Source organism: Cherax quadricarinatus, chromosome 63 (genome assembly GCF_038502225.1).
Source record: "Cherax quadricarinatus isolate ZL_2023a chromosome 63, ASM3850222v1, whole genome shotgun sequence".
Lineage (NCBI taxonomy): Eukaryota > Metazoa > Arthropoda > Malacostraca > Decapoda > Parastacidae > Cherax > Cherax quadricarinatus.
The window spans coordinates 3493909-3512874 of record NC_091354.1 but is presented as its reverse complement, the minus strand read 5'-3'; the positions used below and the strand labels follow the sequence as shown (position 1 = coordinate 3512874).

Sequence of the window (18966 nt, the reverse complement as noted above, 5' to 3'; positions counted from 1 at the left end):
CCAGCGAACAGTGTCACCGGACACATACCACAGTCGATCTGATCAATCAAGCTACTGGTGCTAGCAGCAGTCAGTCTAATACAAGCACCACAGCCCAGCTAATCAGGAATTGCCTGGAGGAACAAGCCACGTTCTTTCTCGACATGAGTGTGTACTGGTGATACTCCCACGTATACACAGCTTCATACTACTCTCATACATACCATGCCAATGGTGGCATACAATACTCACAAGTTGATGAATAAGACATGTGCAACACTTGGGTATCCATAGTGCCAATAAAGATACCCAGGTGCTGCACATGTGTTTTATTCTAATACATATACATGTATATACTGTACTCTCATAAATATATAGTTTGTGTACGTTACTCTGATACATGCATACATACATACATATGTTGACGTTACTCTGATACATATCTTTACGTTACTGTTACACATATCTTTACATTACTCTCGTACATATCTTTAAGTTACTTTCATATATATCTTTACGTTACATCTATACATATGCTTAAGTTACAATTATTTATACCTATGTTATTACAGTTATCCATATATATTTGTTACAATTAAATATACATGTGCTTTTTACATTTATTTATACTAGACATGTATATATTTTTGCGTTACATGAAATGGCACTGCTGCATCTTATATACAGAACTATAACCGTAAACCACTATAACCTGCAACGTTGTCAAGTGTTGATTGACGAAAAGAGTAACAACACGGGGTTAGTATGAAGTACCTTTCAGTTGTTTCATCCAATATCGGGAAGGTACTGAGGATGTCATCACGGGGATGATGTAGAGCTGTGAAGGTGATGCACTATCACTTGATGTCAGGGCTTGTTACTGTTGTTATGTTATTCGTCATAGGAACTCTGCAACACGATGTCTCAGGACACGTGAAGGTGGGCTAGCTGATGACCCTGGTGGGGGCTCTGCAACACGATGTCTCACGACACGTGAAGGTGGGCTAGCTGATGACCCTGGTGGGGGCTCTGCAACACGATGTCTCAGGACACGTGAAGGTGGGCTAGCTGATGACCCTGGTGGGGGCTCTCCAACACGGTGTCTCACGACACGTGATGACCCCTGGTAGGGGCTCTGCAACACGGTGTCTCAGGACACGTGAAGGTGGGCTAGCTGATGACCCTGGTGGGGGCTCTGCAACACGGTGTCTCAGGACACGTGAAGGTGGGCTAGCTGATGACCCTGGTGGGGGCTCTGCAACACGGTGTCTCACGACACGTGAAGGTGGGCTACCTGATGACCCTGGTGGGGGCTCTGCAACACAATGTCTCACGACACGTGAAGGTGGGCTAGCTGATGACCCTGGTGGGGGCTCTGCAACACGGTGTCTCACGACACGTGAAGGTGGGCTAGCTGATGACCCTGGTGGGGGGTCTGCAACACGGTGTCTCACGACACGTGAAGGTGGGCTAGCTGATGACCCTGGTGGGGGCTATGCAACACAATGTCTCACGACACGTGAAGGTGGGCTAGCTGATGACCCCGGTGGGGGCTCTGCAACACGGTGTCTCACGACACGTGAAGGTGAGCTAGCTGATGACCCTGGTGGGGGCTATGCAACACAATGTCTCACGACACGTGAAGGTGGGCTAGCTGATGACCCTGGTAGGGGCTCTGCAACACGGTCTCACGACACGTGAAGGTGGGCTAGCTGATGACCCTGGTAGGGGCTCTGCAACACGGTGTCTCACGACACGTGAAGGTGGGCTAGCTGATGATCCCAGAATAAACTGCGGTAACAGAGATTGCTCGTTGATTCCTGCTGGACTCGATGTTCTGGAGACTCGGTGATATTAGGATTAAGTGGACTGAGAAGTCAGTGGTCTCAGTTATACCAGAGGATACGTGGGGACTGAAATGTGTTGAGAGGAAACCCTCACTCACTACTCTCTGAAGACTATGGTGTAAGAGCAAAGGTCGCCGGAAACGAGTTAACAAGTCTTTCTTTTGACACAACTGAATTTATATGAAATCTCAGCAGTACCTAAGATCTGCTACCAATCTCTGGGATACGTCCCACAACAGTCGACCGATGCCCAGGTAACTACTTACTGCTAGGTAAACAAGGGTTACCGATATAAGGAAACATGGCCAATATTTCCACCCATGCCGGGGATCGAACCACAGTGGGGTGGATGCGCCACCAGCTGTGGAGCAAACGTCTTCATAAGCACTACTATCTGGTTTCCAGCATATTTATTAACAGCAATGTACAGTATGTCTCAGACCAGTCTCGTGTTTCAGGCAGCGTCACACTAGTGTATAAAACGTGTTCAGTTCTCGCAAGAATCGACTTCCTCGTCATGTTCTGCTGGTATAAGACAACTATAACAACAAAAATGTACCTGAACATGTTTAACTCACCTGTGAGCGAAACTCTGTCCAATAAAGACTTTGATACTGGAGTTAAAGAACAAGAAGGCACAATACCGTGACTGGAACAATACACAAATAACCCTCACATAGAAGACAGAACCTTATGACGACGTTTCGGTCCGACTTAGGGCATTAACAAGTCACACTATGTGACTTGTAAATGGTACAAGTCAGACCGAAACGTCGCCATGAGCTTCTCTCTCCTACGTGCGAGTTATCTGTGTATAGGAGTCTTCAGTCAACTATAATTGGCGGTATTGTTTTGCCTTTCGAAAAATCAACTGTTGTAATGGAGTGCCATCATTTTCCATCGTAAGAAAGTTGATTATGGATAGTGTGAGGCAACGCATAATCTGCGTCACTGGCGTCACTCCACCGGAAGTTACACGACAGTGCTTACGATGTGACGTAATAAAGCATCTTAAGTCTCCAGTCTCATGCTGCCTCTTTCTTGTAAGATCGTAACTTTAATCTCAAACTAAACCATGATACCACGAAACTTCCAGTGGCTCATTTCCTACACCATTTCTCGCTAAAAGCACTAACAGCTTTGTTGATCAAGCCTTCAACGAGGAGGCTTTTCGCAGATGACTAGCTTAGCCTCATACACTTCATAATTACGTGCCTTTGAATTAGAACATAAGAAAGAACACTGCAGCAAGCCTACTGGCCCATGCAAGGCAGGTTCAACTCACCCACCGGCCCAAGAATAGGAGGGCAAGTCACATCCACTTAAGGAAGGAGCAGATAAAAGTGCCTGGTAAGCACAAGATCACTGGCTTAATCCGTGACCGTGCAGCAGGGACGATGATCCCTGGAATCCGTGACCGTGCAGCAGGGACGATGATCCCTGGAATCCGGGACCGTGCAGCAAGGACGATGATCCCTGGAATCCGTGACCGTGCAGCAGGGACGATGATCCCTGGAATCCGTGACCGTGCAGCAAGGACGATGATCCCTGGAATCCGTGACCGTGCAGCAAGGACGATGATCCCTGGAATCCGTGACCGTGCAGCAGGGACGATGATCCCTGGAATCCGTGACCGTGCAGGAAGGACGATGATCCCTGGAATCCGTGACCGTGCAGCAAGGACGATGATCCCTGGAATCCGTGACCCTGCAGCAGGAACAATGATCCCTGGAATCCGTGACCGTGCAGCAGAGACGATGATCCCTGGAATCCGTGACCGTGCAGCAAGGACGATGATCCCTGGAATCCGTGACCGTGCAGCAAGGACAATGATCCCTGGAATCAGTGACGCTGCAGCAGGGACGATGATCCCTGGAATCCGTGACCATGCAGCAAGGACGATGATCCCTGGAATCCGTGACCGTGCAGCAGGGACGATGATCCCTGGGATCCGTGACCGTGCAGCAAGGACGATGATCCCTGGAATCCGTGACCCTGCAGCAGGAACAATGATCCCTGGAATCCGTGACCGTGCAGCAGAGACGATGATCCCTGGAATCCGTGACCGTGCAGCAAGGACGATGATCCCTGGAATCCGTGACCGTGCAGCAAGGACAATGATCCCTGGAATCAGTGACGCTGCAGCAGGGACGATGATCCCTGGAATCCGTGACCATGCAGCAAGGACGATGATCCCTGGAATCCGTGACCGTGCAGCAGGGACGATGATCCCTGGGATCCGTGACCGTGCAGCAAGGACGATGATCCCTGGAATCCATGACCGTGCAGCAAGGACGATGATCCCTGGAATCCATGACCGTGCAGCAAGGACGATGATCCCTGGAATCCATGACCGTGCAGCAAGGACGATGATCCCTGGAATCGACTACAGGTAAGCAAGTATCAGAGTCAAATGCATTACTCAACAGCCTTCACAAACTACCATAACAACGAAATAAGGATACCTGCCTACAATCAACGCAGGTGCCACAGAAAACAACAGGCCACAAAAAAGAGAGGGTTAATTGGCCTGTATAACAAATGAGTTCCATCACCGTGCACTGAGGTAATTGAGACCACAAATAATATGGTCGAAGTTTGGCAGTAAAAATTAAGAAGCAGAATCTAGTAAACTATACTTATATATAAACTACCAGATAAAATTTCCCAGCAATTCAAAGACCGAATGAGACACTTGTGCAACATTTAGGTATCTTTATTCTGGGAACATTTCGCCACACAGTGGCTTCTTCAGTCCAATGCAGAAAAAGGTGAAAGATGAGGAGGAGTTTGAGGTAATCAGTCCCTCAGCCTTGGGTCAATGTGTTCAGTCCATCAGTTTTGAACAAAAGTGGGCCAGTAGGCCTGATTCAGTATTCTCTTATGTTCTTATATCTATTATAAACAGATACATATCACCTTTAGCAGACGATGTCAGAATTTGTTTAGTAATGGCATCTACTGTGGAAACAAACATTAAATATAACCAAATGCTGGAAGAGGCATCCGACATACACTGTATTCTTTTCAATATTGATGGACTGATTACATCGACTCGAAGCTGAGGGACTGATTACCTCAAAGTCCTTCTGTTCTTCACTATTCTTCCTTGTATAGGACTGATGAAGCCACTGTGTGGCAAAACATTTCCTCAATAAAGATACCCAAGTGTTGCACATGTGTCTAATTTATCAACCGGACTCTGGCAATACTGCAGCAAGAGAGCTCACATTTGGAGGCAGTAAGTAGTGTGCCCGGGGCGCGGTGACCTCTGCGTCACAGCTCTGCCGGCTATATGTCTGTCTCACTCTGATGACCAGCCATGCCATGATGCTGCTGCTGAAGAGCTTCTGATCCAGAGACTTGGAGTTATCATTACCCAAGTGCTGTATGACCACAACTGGTCTATCGTTTCCTGGGAATTTAATAATAATTTGTTCCCAATTTTTTTTGAGGTTGCAAACTAAGAGCTGTTATGTTACCTCTGTTAGGTAGGTGTTAGGTCTGTCAGGAAACAAGTGTTTCCTGACGCGGGTCTTAGACCCGCAGCTGGAGCTTTTGGTCATCTGACCGATGCCTTCCACTGGCTTACACCTCCACCCCTTTAAAAATTATGAGTATACTCCTACCACCCACCTATTGACCTGTAGTTGAATAGGGGTAGTAGGAAGGAGACGACTTGCCCATATGTCTCGCCTCGCCCGGCAACTGTTGCGAGCCAAATACCGTATACCACTGCGGAGTAGTGAACTGTGATCACAGGGCATGGTGCAGTGTCTGGCTGCCAGGGAAGATTCACTGCACCACATAAGTAACCTATGGTGGAGGAAGAAGAGGAGGAGGAAGATGGGCATGAGGAAGAGTAAGAGGTGGTGGTGATGATATACCTGTGTTCGGTTTCAAGTTTGTCTATCTTACAGTCCAGCCTGGGGCCAAGCTTATTTTGGTTGCCTTTTAAACCAAGTTGTTCCTGTTGGCCGCCTGGTTACCCAAATATTCACCACAGATTGGCTGATCTGGCACTTGTTGGATATGGTGATCCAGTTTCCTCTTGAAAACTTGTACACTTGTTCCGGCAACCTTTCTGTTACGTGTTGGTAGTAGCTTCAAGAGTCGGTATCAACACCCTGACCGATCATGCCAGTAACCGGGAGGTCTTATTGTGCTCATGGCGCCCCTGAGTTTAACCGGGTCTATTTTGCACTTCCTTATCTCTCACTCCAGTATATTGTTATGGTAGTGTGCAGATTTTTGAGGAGGAGGAGGAGAAAGAGAGGGAGGAGAGGACCAGGAGTGGTGACCCAGGGTGCGAGGAGCGGAGGTTGGACAGGAAATGACTGTAAGGTGACGTGTAGTGGTCGCTCATCCCTACGCGCGCACGCACACACACACACACACACACACACACACACACACACACACACACACACACACACAACCTTTATAACAACCTCCTCACACTCCCACATGAAAATAAGCGACAAATAATGGAAGTAATTGAAAGTGGACACTAACACTAATATATATCATGTGATCAAAACAATAAAAGTGACCAAGTAACCTGAAACAAAGGAGACAAAGATTTGTCGCCGGAAGATCATGTTAATGATGTCATGAGACACTTCTATACTCTATATATATACTATACTTTATATCTATATATATAAACCATAAGTTAGGAACGTCTCCTTGAGCGAAACATTGTTATAATATATTCTCAGGTTGTTTTGTGTGTGTTTTATCTATCTGTGGATTCACTGCCTCTTGTACCTGTGTAGTTGAGTATTCTTTACACAGATCCTTCCTGGTCACTATCAACTTATCTCTTTCTCAACTTATTTGTTTGTTAGGTGTGGGAAGAAGACTTTATATGTGACACCTGACAATGTTATCTTAATGTATAATAAGAGTTAGCTTTCTTAACTAGCCTCATCAACTTATTATATATATTCTTTAATATTTAATTCTTCACTTTTATTTCCCCTCATGACTGTCACATCCCGTGTCCTTCCCCTTTACGTCTATCACGTCTCTGAAGACTATTTTCCCTTATAATAACACATGAAAACATACCAGGTAGGTCCTTCTCAAACACAAACCCACTAACAAAAATATTTGCCCAACCCATTTTAAATGCTCTGAAGAATGTATTTATGTCTGCCACATGATGTCTTCCCTTACATCTATCGCATCTGAGACTTGTCCTTCCTTATGCCTGTCACGTCTCTGAGGAATGTCAACACATCCAGTTCTGATAGCTTCTAGAATTTCTTTCATCAATGTAAAGTGTTTTCCCATTGATGTTTTACCTCTTGTGTCTCAGTTATTACTCAATAACAATGAGATACGTGAGACATACCTGTAGCTTTGTGGTCCAAGTCGGACAGAAACGTCGTCATAAGCTCCTCTTTCTCCTAAGTGCTGGTTATTTGCGTATTGTTCCAGTTACGTTATTGTGCCTTTTTGTTTTTTCGCTACGAGGGTTATCCTACCCCAGGCAGGCAGGCTGGCAAGCAGGCAGGCAGGTTGGCTGGCAGGCAGGTAGGCAGGCAGGCAGGTAGGCTGGCAGGCAGGTAGGCAGGCAGGCAGGTAGGCTGGCAGGCAGGCAGGTAGGCAAGCAGGCAAGCAGGCAAACAGGCTGGCAGGCAGGTAGGTTGGCAGGCAGGTAGGCTGGCAGGTAGGTAGGTTGGCAGGCAGGCAGGCAGGCAGGCAGGCAGGCAGGTAGGCTGGCAGGCAGGCCTGGGGCCAGTCTTCTCTGTGATGGTCCACATACCCATCACAATCCGCCTCATCCGGGTTTCTCCATTTCGAAAACATTTTTAGCAAATCATAATTTTCGTTCGTCCATTTTTAAATGTTCTCATCCCCACATTTATCAACTTACTTTCTCTGCTAATTCCCTCTACTTATCCTTGCTTCCATTTTTTCCAGTTGTTCCGTAGCTCGATTGCTAGAGCACTCAGCTCACATACTAAGGTCCGTGGTTCCATCCCCGGTCCGGGTGGAAACATTAGGACGTATCTCAAGACACCTGCTGTCCATGCTCACCTAGCAGTAAAATAGGTACCTGAGTGTTAGTCGACTGGTGTGGGTCGCATCCTGGGAAAAAATTGACCTAATTTGATGGAATTGCTCAGCATAACAAGGGGCTTTCTATATAGTAGTATGCCGTTAATGTCAGCTATGGTGTGTGTACCTTCTACATGTACTTGTAGAAATAAGCATTATGATTATTATTAACTTTATTAATGAAACGTTTCGCCCACTAGGGACTTGACTGGTGGCTTGATAAAGTCCTCGGTGGGCAAAACGTTTCCATAATGAAGTTACCTGACGTGGCACAGATGTCTCTTTTATACAACTATCAGTATTATGCACATTAATACACCCACCTGTCTGTATTATACATACTGTTTAATACAAACACCTCCAGAACTTCAATATCCTCTTTTATACATTTTCACTGTTAATCAGTTTCTTTCTACATTCTCATCTTGTAACTTTCTTATCTCCTAGTTTATGTGACGGCAGCTTTACATGTGTGTATATTACCGTAGTACCATTGTTATCAGTGACTCCTGGCTGCTCTCTCTATATTGTAAATAGCATCATTACTTGTTGCTTCTGCAACTTGTGTATTTAATCACCGTGTGTGTGTGTGTGTGTGTGTCAGTACCGGGTGGCGGGGCGTGGCAGGGTTCACACACCACCACCACGCCCCTGGGCGCTGAAGCAGGTTTGTGTCCGGCTCGAAGACACCTTGCTCTGGCCTACCGGGTCTGCAGCATCCTGGGGCGGTGCTGGGGCGGGGCTCAAGTCTCCTGGGGCGGTGCTGGGGGCCAGTGGGCAAGAGACGTACCGCTACTCCACTATTACTGCACACCTCCACCATCACCACCACTATCACTGCATACCTCAACCATCACCATCCTTATTGCATACCTCGACCACCACTATCATTGCATACCCCAACCACCATTATCATTGCATACCCCAACCACCACTATCACTGCATACCTCAACCACCACTATCATTGCATACCCCATCATCATTACATACCCCAACCACCATTATCATTGCATACCCCAACCACCACTATTATTGCATACTCCAACCACCACTATCATTGCATACCCCAACCACCATTATCATTGCATACCCCAACCACCACTATTATTGCATACTCCAACCACCACTATCATTGCATACCCCAACCACCATTATCATTGCATACCCCAACCACCACTATCATTGCATACCCCAACCACCACTATCATTACATACCCCAACCACCACTTACCATTGCATACCCCCAACCACCACTACCACTGCATACCCCAACCACCACTGCCACTGCATACCCCAGCCACAACTATTATTGCATTAGCCAACTCTACAACTATCACTGCATACTTTCACCTTCATCACAACTATCATTGCATACCTCAACTTTCAGCATCACTATTATTACACACCTCCAACACTATCATTATTATAGCATACCACAGCCACCACTATCATTGCATTACTTAACGACCTCCACTACTATAACTACATACTTCAACCACCACCACTATTATTGTACATGTTAATTAACACCAACATTATTATAGGACACCTCAACTACGATCACCACCATCACTGCCACCGCTACCACCACGACGACCACCACGGCTACCACCACGACGACCACCACGACGACCACCACGACGACTACCACCACGACTACCACCACGACCTCAACCATTATTGCATGCTTCCACAGTAACTTCACACCATAAAGTTCACCACTAATGATTCCTGACACATTTAAACGTTCAACTTCACAACTCCCAGACACAAAAACTTGAGTTACAAAGGAAGGTTGAAAGCACTGACTGTACTATCTTTGGCCATGGCATCAAATAAGTTGAAATAATAGCCAATAAGATGTGCTGCTACTGATAACTATTTTATTTTACGATAATTTAAATACCGAAAACGGGAAAACTCAAGTTCAGTTCTGAAGCTTCAAATATACTCAAATATACTTAAATCCCTTTCCCCGGAACTCCGTCATGGGCTAGGCTCGTCTGGTGCTTGCCTGGTCAAGCAGGTTGTTGCTGCTGGAAGCCCGCTGCCCCACATATGCATCACAGCCTGGTTGATCTGGCCCTGGCGAAGATACTTCTCCGGTTTCCTCTTGAGGACTTCTACACTTGTTCCAGCAGTGCTTCTGATATCTTCTGGTAAGATGTTGAATAATCTGGAGCCAGTGTTCCGTTATTGTGGCCACGGCACCCGTGCTTTTCACTAGGTTTATTTTTCACTTCTTCCCATCTCTCTCGCTCCAGGACTTTGTTATGGCAGTCCCCTCAAGGAAGGTTCCTTCATGTTGGTGAGAGGCTCTTGATTTAGGGAATTGGATCTGTGCTCCAGTTCCCCGAATTAAGCCTGAATGCCTTCCACATCCCCCCCCCAGGCGCTGTGTAATCCTCGGGTTTAGCGCTTCCCCCATGATTATAATAATAATGTTATGGCAGTGTGCAGATTTGGGACCAGGTCCTCGAGTACTTTCCATGTATAAATTATCATGTATCTCTCCTCCGCTCCATTGATTACATGTTCAAGACTCTAAGGTGTTCTCAGTAATTTAAATGCTCTACTGGCTCTATGCGGGCCGTAAACGATCTCTGTATTTGCTCAAGCTCAGATATTTCTCCTGCCTTGAACGAGGTCGTCAACACATTTCAACAATAAAGACCTAGGTTTTACACAAGTGTCTTAGTCATCGATATTAATCAACAGCCTCAAAGAGAGAGTCAAAGTTTCCAAGACGTCTCTTCCTCCAATTTTAAAATGTAACAATTATTGACCTCCACGTACACCAAATGCCAGATCAACTTTTTCTGAAAAAGCAAAGAGAGACCTCTAGCGGCAACATTTTACCGTCTACTTTTCACCCATCCACCGGTGGCCTGGTGGCTACAGCTCCCGCTTCACACACGGAGGGCCCGGGTTCGATTCCCGGCGGGTGGAAACATTTCGACACGTTTCCTTACACCTGTTGTCCTGTTCACCTAGCAGCAAATAGGTACCTGGGTGTTAGTCGACTGGTGTGGGTCGCATCCTGGGGGACAAGATTAAGGACCCCAATGGAAATAAGTTAGACAGTCCTCGATGACGCACTGACTTTCTTGGGTTATCCTGGGTGGCTAATCCTCCGGGGTTAAAAATCCGAACGAAATCTTATCTTATCTTATTATGGAAATAGATCACACAGGAATTCTTTGAGGCTTCTCGGAAGGATTTCTTTCCAAAAGAAACTCTCATGATAGCAAGGAGGCGAGATAAGTTTTTGAGAGACCTGGTTAGGGCAGAATTTCCCTCCCCCAAAAAGATCAAGACAGCAGAGATGGAGCTACTGACGCTCCAGAATAAGCACCACAGGAGCTTAATTAAGTCTTTTTGGCTTGTTATGAAGATCATACGGGTTGCTAGCACCAACAGCTCAGTTGACCAGACAGTCAACGGGAAAGTGTGCCTCAGGTGGGCCAGACAGGGTAGACGAACCATTGAAACCAGTCACAGGCATGTGTAACGTTCACTTTCCAGTAGGTGAGCACTGTTGTGACTCCTGGATTAACATAAGAACAGTTAAGACAGTGAACGAAACAAAGTGAAGACGTGAACGATGCTAGAGAAATGTGTGTAGATGTTGTGAGTAAACAATGTTGGTATGTGTAGTGAGGGTGTGGTGGGCGGGGCGAGCCTCACGCACCGTGTACACGCACACACCTGTCATCGTGCACACAACTGTGCTGAGGGTGCACACCGCTGTCAAATGGGTGTACACAGCTGTTGTGAGGCTGTACACGGCGGTTGTGAAGCTGTACACAACTGTGGTGAGACTGCACTATAAGGGGCAAAAACAACGTCTAGTACTTAGCTCACACACTGAGTGTCCGTGGTTCGATTCCAGGCACAGGTGGAAACGTTGGGCATGTTTACATCTGCTGTTCCTATTTACCTAGCAGTAAGTAGGTACCTAGGTGTTAGTCAACTGTTGTGGGTGGCATCCTGGGAGGTGGTAGTGTACCTTAGATAGGGCTGGGTTTTCAAATGAGCTGAGGTAGGGTAACAGTTTGTAAAACTGATTTGTGTAAAAAAAAAATGAATGAAATGCCTAAGTTACGATATGACTGTTGAATGAGTTATTAATCAGAGTAAATATTGACAATTTTTTTTAATGAATGAGACTAAGCTTTGCCGATTACATGGGCCTTTTGTTTTCTTTCTATAGCCTACATAAACCATAATTTTTAAAGGGATGGACTGGTAAGCCAGTGGAAGGCCTCGGTCAAATGACCAAAAGCTCCAGCTCTGGGTCATATGACTAAGACCTGCTTCAGGAAACACTTGTCCTGTTTCCTGACAAACTTACCTAGCCTAACTTTCTATGATCTCCGTAATTTTGGAACGAGGTCGCTGGGGCCATGATACACACAATCCACTACATGTACACCACAGGCAGGTAGACAAATGTGTTTATCAAAATTGTGGGCAAGAATGGCAGGAAGTGCTTTAAGTGTAAGGAAATACAGGGATGATCCCAGAAGCTGGTTGAGGGCAGTGCTAACACTTCCAACTGAACCACCAGCTGCACCTCTCCACCACCTCGGGCCCACACAAACAAACACACTCAACTATACTAACACCAACATTCTCCCCGCTATTAATCATGTACAAAGTTATACTACCAGAACATGAAGATATCTGTATGTCTACACTCTAATCAAGCAACTACAATATCATTGCCAACACAATTTCTAAAAGGCAAGATTGGTAAACAAATGAATTCACAATTATAGGAGAAAAGGGACAGACGCATTTTAAATTTCCTAACAATCGAACTCAAAGAATAATCCTAACAACTCGGACCCAGAGAGTAACATTCAACTAAGTTAAATTAGAAGCTGCCAGTGAAAAGTTCTGTTCTCAAAGGCACAGTGCTCCCATTTCTATTCTTCATTCTCGTATCTGAAAAGACAGAGAACTATATCATAGCAGTGCATAAGACTGGCATCCACTGAGGACACAGGAAATCTCAAGCATGTGAAAAGACTGATTGCAGTAAAGGCCTTTGTTGGCACAATGTTTCACACGTAAGTCTACTCGTGGGTGAAACCTCTCCTTAGAGCGAAACTAGAGGCTTCTGCTACATGTGTCTGCCTCCACACTAGAAATGTACTGCACGAAACATTCTATAAGGAGCTTTACTAGTTAATTGTTGAAAGAGGACTTTACTTGTGATTTACCTGGAACCTCTTTCGAGAGTTTTCATACTCTCGTGGCCAGGCTTAGTCCTGCCTAGTCAACCAGACTGTTGCTGTTGGCTGCCCGCCCACATACCCATCACAGCCTGGATAACCTGGCACACTGAAGAGGTAGTGGATACAACGACTGTACAAAGTGAACCAATGTATAAATGATCACTTTAAATAACTTTAGTTAATAAACACAACATTAAAGCCGCCCAAGGAAAAAAGTTACATAAATATGCAAATGCTGCATACGTATGGAACATAACGTAAAAAAAAAAATACATGTGACTGACCTTAAATGTGACAGCTCATCCATACACGTCAACTCACCTGCAAAAAAATAATAATTATCATCATCATCACCACCACACTCTCCGTCTCCCACCAAAGTTGGGTGAATCAAATAAAGGAAACATTCACCATTAATCATTCAATAGCTATCATGCAAGAAGTGTACAGACATTACAATTCAAATGACCCTCCGAAGTATAACATTGTCCCCTACCCCCTCCTTCATAATGTAGGTATTATTATCATTGGAAAACAGGCTGAGGGACTGATTACCTCAAACTCCTCAGCTTTCACTTTGCGTTGGACTGAAGAAGCCACTGCGTGGCGAAACATTTCCAGAATAAAGATACCCAAATATTGCACAAGTGTCTCATTTTTCAACAGAATCAGGTATAATTCAGGAAAGCTGAAGGGAGCTCTAATTCCTTGGATCAAGGGCCTAACCGACATGAAGGCACGTCCCCTGAGGGGACGTGCCTTCATGTCGGTTGCCCTTGAAGGGATCAGAGCGGAGATGCCTAATTAGAAGAGCACTGTCGACGGAAATTGCACGAGGGGGAGGAGGGTATTGTTAGTCCACTTCCAAGGATGCTTCCTAGTTCGAGATGCTTAGATGCATCTATAAGTGTGTTTAAAACTTTCAGACTATTATGGAAAGGTTCTAAAGCTAGATTAGTAAATTTGGTTTAACGTCTTTCTACTGCACGAGGGGTCATTACCGTCCTATTTCCTCTGTACACTGAAGCCAAGAATTCTTTAACCCTACAATAGGTATTAAAATAAACTCTGTGTACACACTGACAAGACACTTCTCTGTGTATCCTATACTTCTGAAGTCAGTCAATAATGAAGTTGCATCGTCCGAAATGAGAGTAGTTTTGACATCAACGATTATAATTAGTATAATCAATTTAAGAGTTAAGAGTGAGCGATGGGTAGGGGTGTGTTTAGTTTCCGTTAAAAAAAAATTAAGAGTGTGTCAAAGATGGGACTTTCGGCTAGGGAGTAGTGAAGTCAATGAAACCTTAGCTAACTACACAGAAAAGGCTATTTTTTACGGCTTTAGCAGAACAAAGTCCCAAAAGAGGCATTAGAGCTCAGGAAAAAATAGTTATTATTAGTGCTAATCACACATCATGATGTCTTGGAAAAGGTGGTGAGCCGCCACACAAATTTTACAGAAACGCGTGACCTGCAGAGCCCAAGTCAGCGTGGATCAGATCATAAGTTTTTGCATGATTGAGCATACGAGCGGTAATGACCCATCATGTAGTCACCGGATACCTCATAAAGAGTATTGAACACCAAGTTTTTCTACTCGGGCACCTCACAACGCTAAACTAGAATTCGAAACCACTAGCGCTCATTTTTACACCACTCAAACTAATCATACAGTCTCTTCACTCACATTTATTTTTTCCCTCGAAGCAGTTAGTTTCTGTTAACACATATTCATCTTGTCGAGAGTAACTTCTGGTTTGTGCACCCTATATCCATCCTGTGGACGACAGCGCAAGGAATGAGAACTAGGCTTAAAGGGGTTAACAAGATTTCACCTCTGCGTAAATTGTTTACAAGTTAGTTACACAAATTGTTACAAACTTAGGATATTTACCCAGAACTTGAGGCATCGTATTTTCATCATATATTGCTTATCTCTATATTTCTCAATAAATGGACAGTCAAAATACAGTAGTCAAGAAAATTAATAAAATTATGTATTTAACATTTACTTTGATAATCGTTTTCATATACGTCAAACTGCCAGAAGCGCCTGTAACGTAGCCTAAGCCAGGCTGCAACATCTATTAATGAGTGTACATTGCAAGTTGTTTTCTAATGTGGTTATTATCTACACTCGTGTTATCATAGAGGGTTATAGATCTCTCAGGCTTGCAATGTCAGTATCATTAAAATATCAGAAGACAGCGAGCGAGGATGGCAATGAAGCAAATTAAGAGAAGAGGGGAAGATGAGAACTAGGCGGACACAGAGAAATGATGAACATGAATAACGAAGGGCCGAAGGAAGAACAGATGAGGGAGGAAGAGAGGAAAGGAAAGACAAAGAAAATGTAAGGAAAGCTGCAAGAGACAGACAGGTAAGCATTCTTCAAAGACTGAGGAACGAACATTATTCATTCACTGAACGACATTGATACGGTTTTTTTGTGTGTGAATGATACCCAAACTGTTGGTGAATGACGAGAAGAGCCTCACTCTGTGACTTTACAATTAATCCACAAATTGGAAATGAAATAAAGTGATGTTTTGGTCCGTCCTCAAACCGTTATTAAGCAGCGAGTAAAATGCAAATTCAAAGACATTTTTAGCAGAGAGAACCTTCATTTTGCGATGTTTCCCCTACACTGGGGCTTTTTAAAATATTTTACAAAACTGGGTGAAACTTCGTAAAACAAAGTTTTTTTCCCTGCTTAATGTGTCTCTGAATTACCACATGTCAACCTACACTATTGTGTACCTAGTGAGTGAAATCTTGAAACAACATGGCAAGTCTAGTACGTAGCGAAACGTCAAGTTTCAACTGCAATTTGTCCTTTAGTTGTGGTATTACATCATTCACGAAGGGTAAAAGCAATAAAGCCGTAGGGGTCATACACACACTACGGAAAGGAAGGCAATCATGTCTACTGGGAGGAAGAGAAGCCTCCCTTGATGGAGGGGTGAGAGGTTAGTTGTGTTTCCAGCTTCGGTATTGTGACATTTATTCGTCACTGAAGGAAGCAGCGAGGCGCAGACTCCACGTTTAGTGTCAGATGTAGCGGAGATACCCAGCACGTTCCTGTCAGGCCACCCACACCCCACGTCTGCACTTGCTTGTACAAATACACTAAAGTTTAGAGGGGTCTCCTTTACGTCAGATCTGGAGACTATAGTGATGGTGGTAACATATACCACCAGGTCAGTCCTATATACAGAGTTCGTAGTGCACTAATATGAATTTAAATGTTATAAACATCACTGAACAGACAAGTAAAATAGTCAAAACGCTAACATGGCCCTGTAATCTTACTGCAGTGCTCTTCTATTCTCGTGTCTCTCTGCTGCTTTTTTATTTTGATACACCGCCTATCTCTCAACGAGGCAGAGTGACCCAGAAAATGAAAAAAAAAATTCACCATCATTCATTCAATAACTGTCTTACCAGACGCGTGCTGACATCACTGTTCAGATGGCCTTTCGAACTACAACATCCCAAACCCTCCTGCAGAGTGCAGGCACTGTACGTTCCACCTCCAGGACTCAAGTCCAGCTAACCGTATTCTCTAAATCACTTACAATAAAATGTTACTCTGGCATGGCCCTGGGCCGGGCTTTGGGACAAGAAAAACTCTTGGAACTCATCAAACGTACACCCTACTCACAATCCAACAACTTGCATCGTAGTTTATATCGCTCAAAATTAAACCTAAAAAATATCGCTTCTCTAACAAGTCAATTAATCATATTAAAATTCAGCCATTTATTTCTTCTCTACAGGGAATAAGCCACTGAAAAGAATTAAAAAATAAAAGTCACAAACCATAACAATAGACGATTATGTCATTCAAAATGAATACTGGTAACCTAAATACCAGTGACAAGCCATAACAATGTAGTCAGCGACCGTGAACTTGAGAGTTGATATTCAAGACTGGCAGCCTAGTATCTCAGCGTTGTGGCTAAATGACTCCTAATAAAACAAGGAGCCTGCATGACCGGTGGCTAAATCACACGTAATAAAACAAGGAGCCTGCGTGACCGGTGTGACTAAATCACACGTAATAAAACAAGGAGCCTGCATGGCCGGTGTTCCTAAATGACACGTAATAAAACAAGGAACCTGCGTGACCGTTGTGGCCAAATCACACGTAATAAAACAAGGAGCCGGCGTGACCGTTGTGGATAAATCACACGTAATAAAACAAGGAGCCGGCGTGACCGTTGTGGCTCAGTGACACGTAATAAAACATGCACCATGTAAAGCCTTCCAATATTCCCCTTTGTTAACCTAATATCTTAATTCCTGATCAGCCGAGCTGTGATGCATATGATGGTCTGCGTGCAGTTAGCACGACCAGTTTTACTGATAAAGCCATCAACAAAGAGGCCTGAGGTGGTTAACCAGTGAATTGACAGGAGGTAACGTACAGGAAAAATAACGTGTAATAAGGAGAAAGGTTGTATCAGTGTGGCAGCGGGTAATCTACACTATCACTCTGGTAGCCTCATGTCTTAGCCTCATCCCTTGGTACTAGTAAAGGAATATGGAAAATTTTTTTGAAAACCGACAAGTTGAAGAATGAGACATTTGTTTATCCAGAGAAGCGTTTCCTCAATAAGGATTCCCAGATATTGCACAAGTGTCTCATTCTTCAACTGGTAAAGGACTTTTAGTCTAAGAAATTGGACCTACACTTCCTTGGATCAAACCTGATTACCTCTCACTCCCCAGGCGCTGTCTGACCCCTATGTATGACCTCAAGTGTGTGTGTGTGCATATGTACGTGGGTGTATGCCTTTACTTGCGCGTGCGCGCTCACTACACGAGTACTTTAACTTATTAAATTCTTAGAATTTACAGAATATGAAACCTTCCATGTGACACATGTCTGGCATTCACGACAATTTTCCCGCTTACTTAATATTCACAGCTGAATAAAAAATATATTCCGAGGTTATGCGCAAAATTTATCAGGAGGTTTTGAGTGCGATAATCCCCGGGCTTGTAAACAAGAGCACGCTCCACTGCACTGCTAAATGAATGAGACAAAGTGGACGATACACCACCCGTTTCTGCTTCATCCCCACCCGCTCATTGGTTCTTCCACTCCATCCTTGCATGTCTATTGGCTCTTCCGCTTCGTCTTTGCACGTCCATTGGCTCTTCCACTCCATCATTGCATGCCTATTGGCTCTCTTGCTTCCTCCCTGCCACCCAATAGGCCCCGCCAGCCAATATATAAGTATATATATAATGTCGTGCCGAATAGATAAAACTTTAGAAAAAAGCCTGAGCTTGCTACCATCTGCAGCTCATAAGACTGCCATCCCCACGAGCCCCTTCGAGGCGGGGTAGATGGCAGACCAGAGGCCTAGCTTCTCCCTACGAGCCCCGTGAGGGTGGGGAATGTGGCTAGGCCTGGGGACACTTGGTCCCAAAGATGAGGAGGTACTTGTCCTTCCTCCCATGGGAGACTTAAGTCTCGAGACACTCCCCAGATAGGGAGCCAAGGCCGGGTCACCACTACTTGGAAAAGACCCGGGCCGGGAGAATACCGGTGAATAAAAAAAAAAAAAAAAAAATACTCAGAAAGAGCCTGAGCTTGCTACCATCTGCAGCTCATAAGACTGCCATCCCCACGAGTCCCTTTGTGGGGCGGGGCAGATGGCAGACCAGAGGTCTAGCTTCTCCCTACGAGCCCCGTGAGGGCGGGGAATGTGGCTAGGCCTAGGGACAGTTGGTCCTAAAGATGAGGGGGTACTTGTACCTCCTCCCATGGGAGACTTAGGTCTCGAGACACTCCCCAGATAGGGAGCCAAGG

General features: G+C 44.9%; 1 protein-coding gene across 5 annotated transcripts in view; it reads right to left on the bottom strand.

The window, feature by feature from the left end:
- LOC128698251 (ETS domain-containing protein Elk-3) overlaps positions 1–18966 on the bottom strand; it is a 266319-nt gene that overhangs the window by 159902 nt on the left and 87451 nt on the right. The window contains exon 2 of one of the 5 annotated variants that reach the window (XM_070098584.1): positions 13424–13460. The exons of the other annotated variants lie outside the window; for them this stretch is intronic. Within the exon in view, the coding sequence (XP_069954685.1) occupies positions 13424–13446 (23 nt within the window). The 5' untranslated portion in view covers positions 13447–13460. The remainder of the gene's footprint in view (positions 1–13423; positions 13461–18966) is intronic. 5 annotated transcript variants of the gene reach the window in all.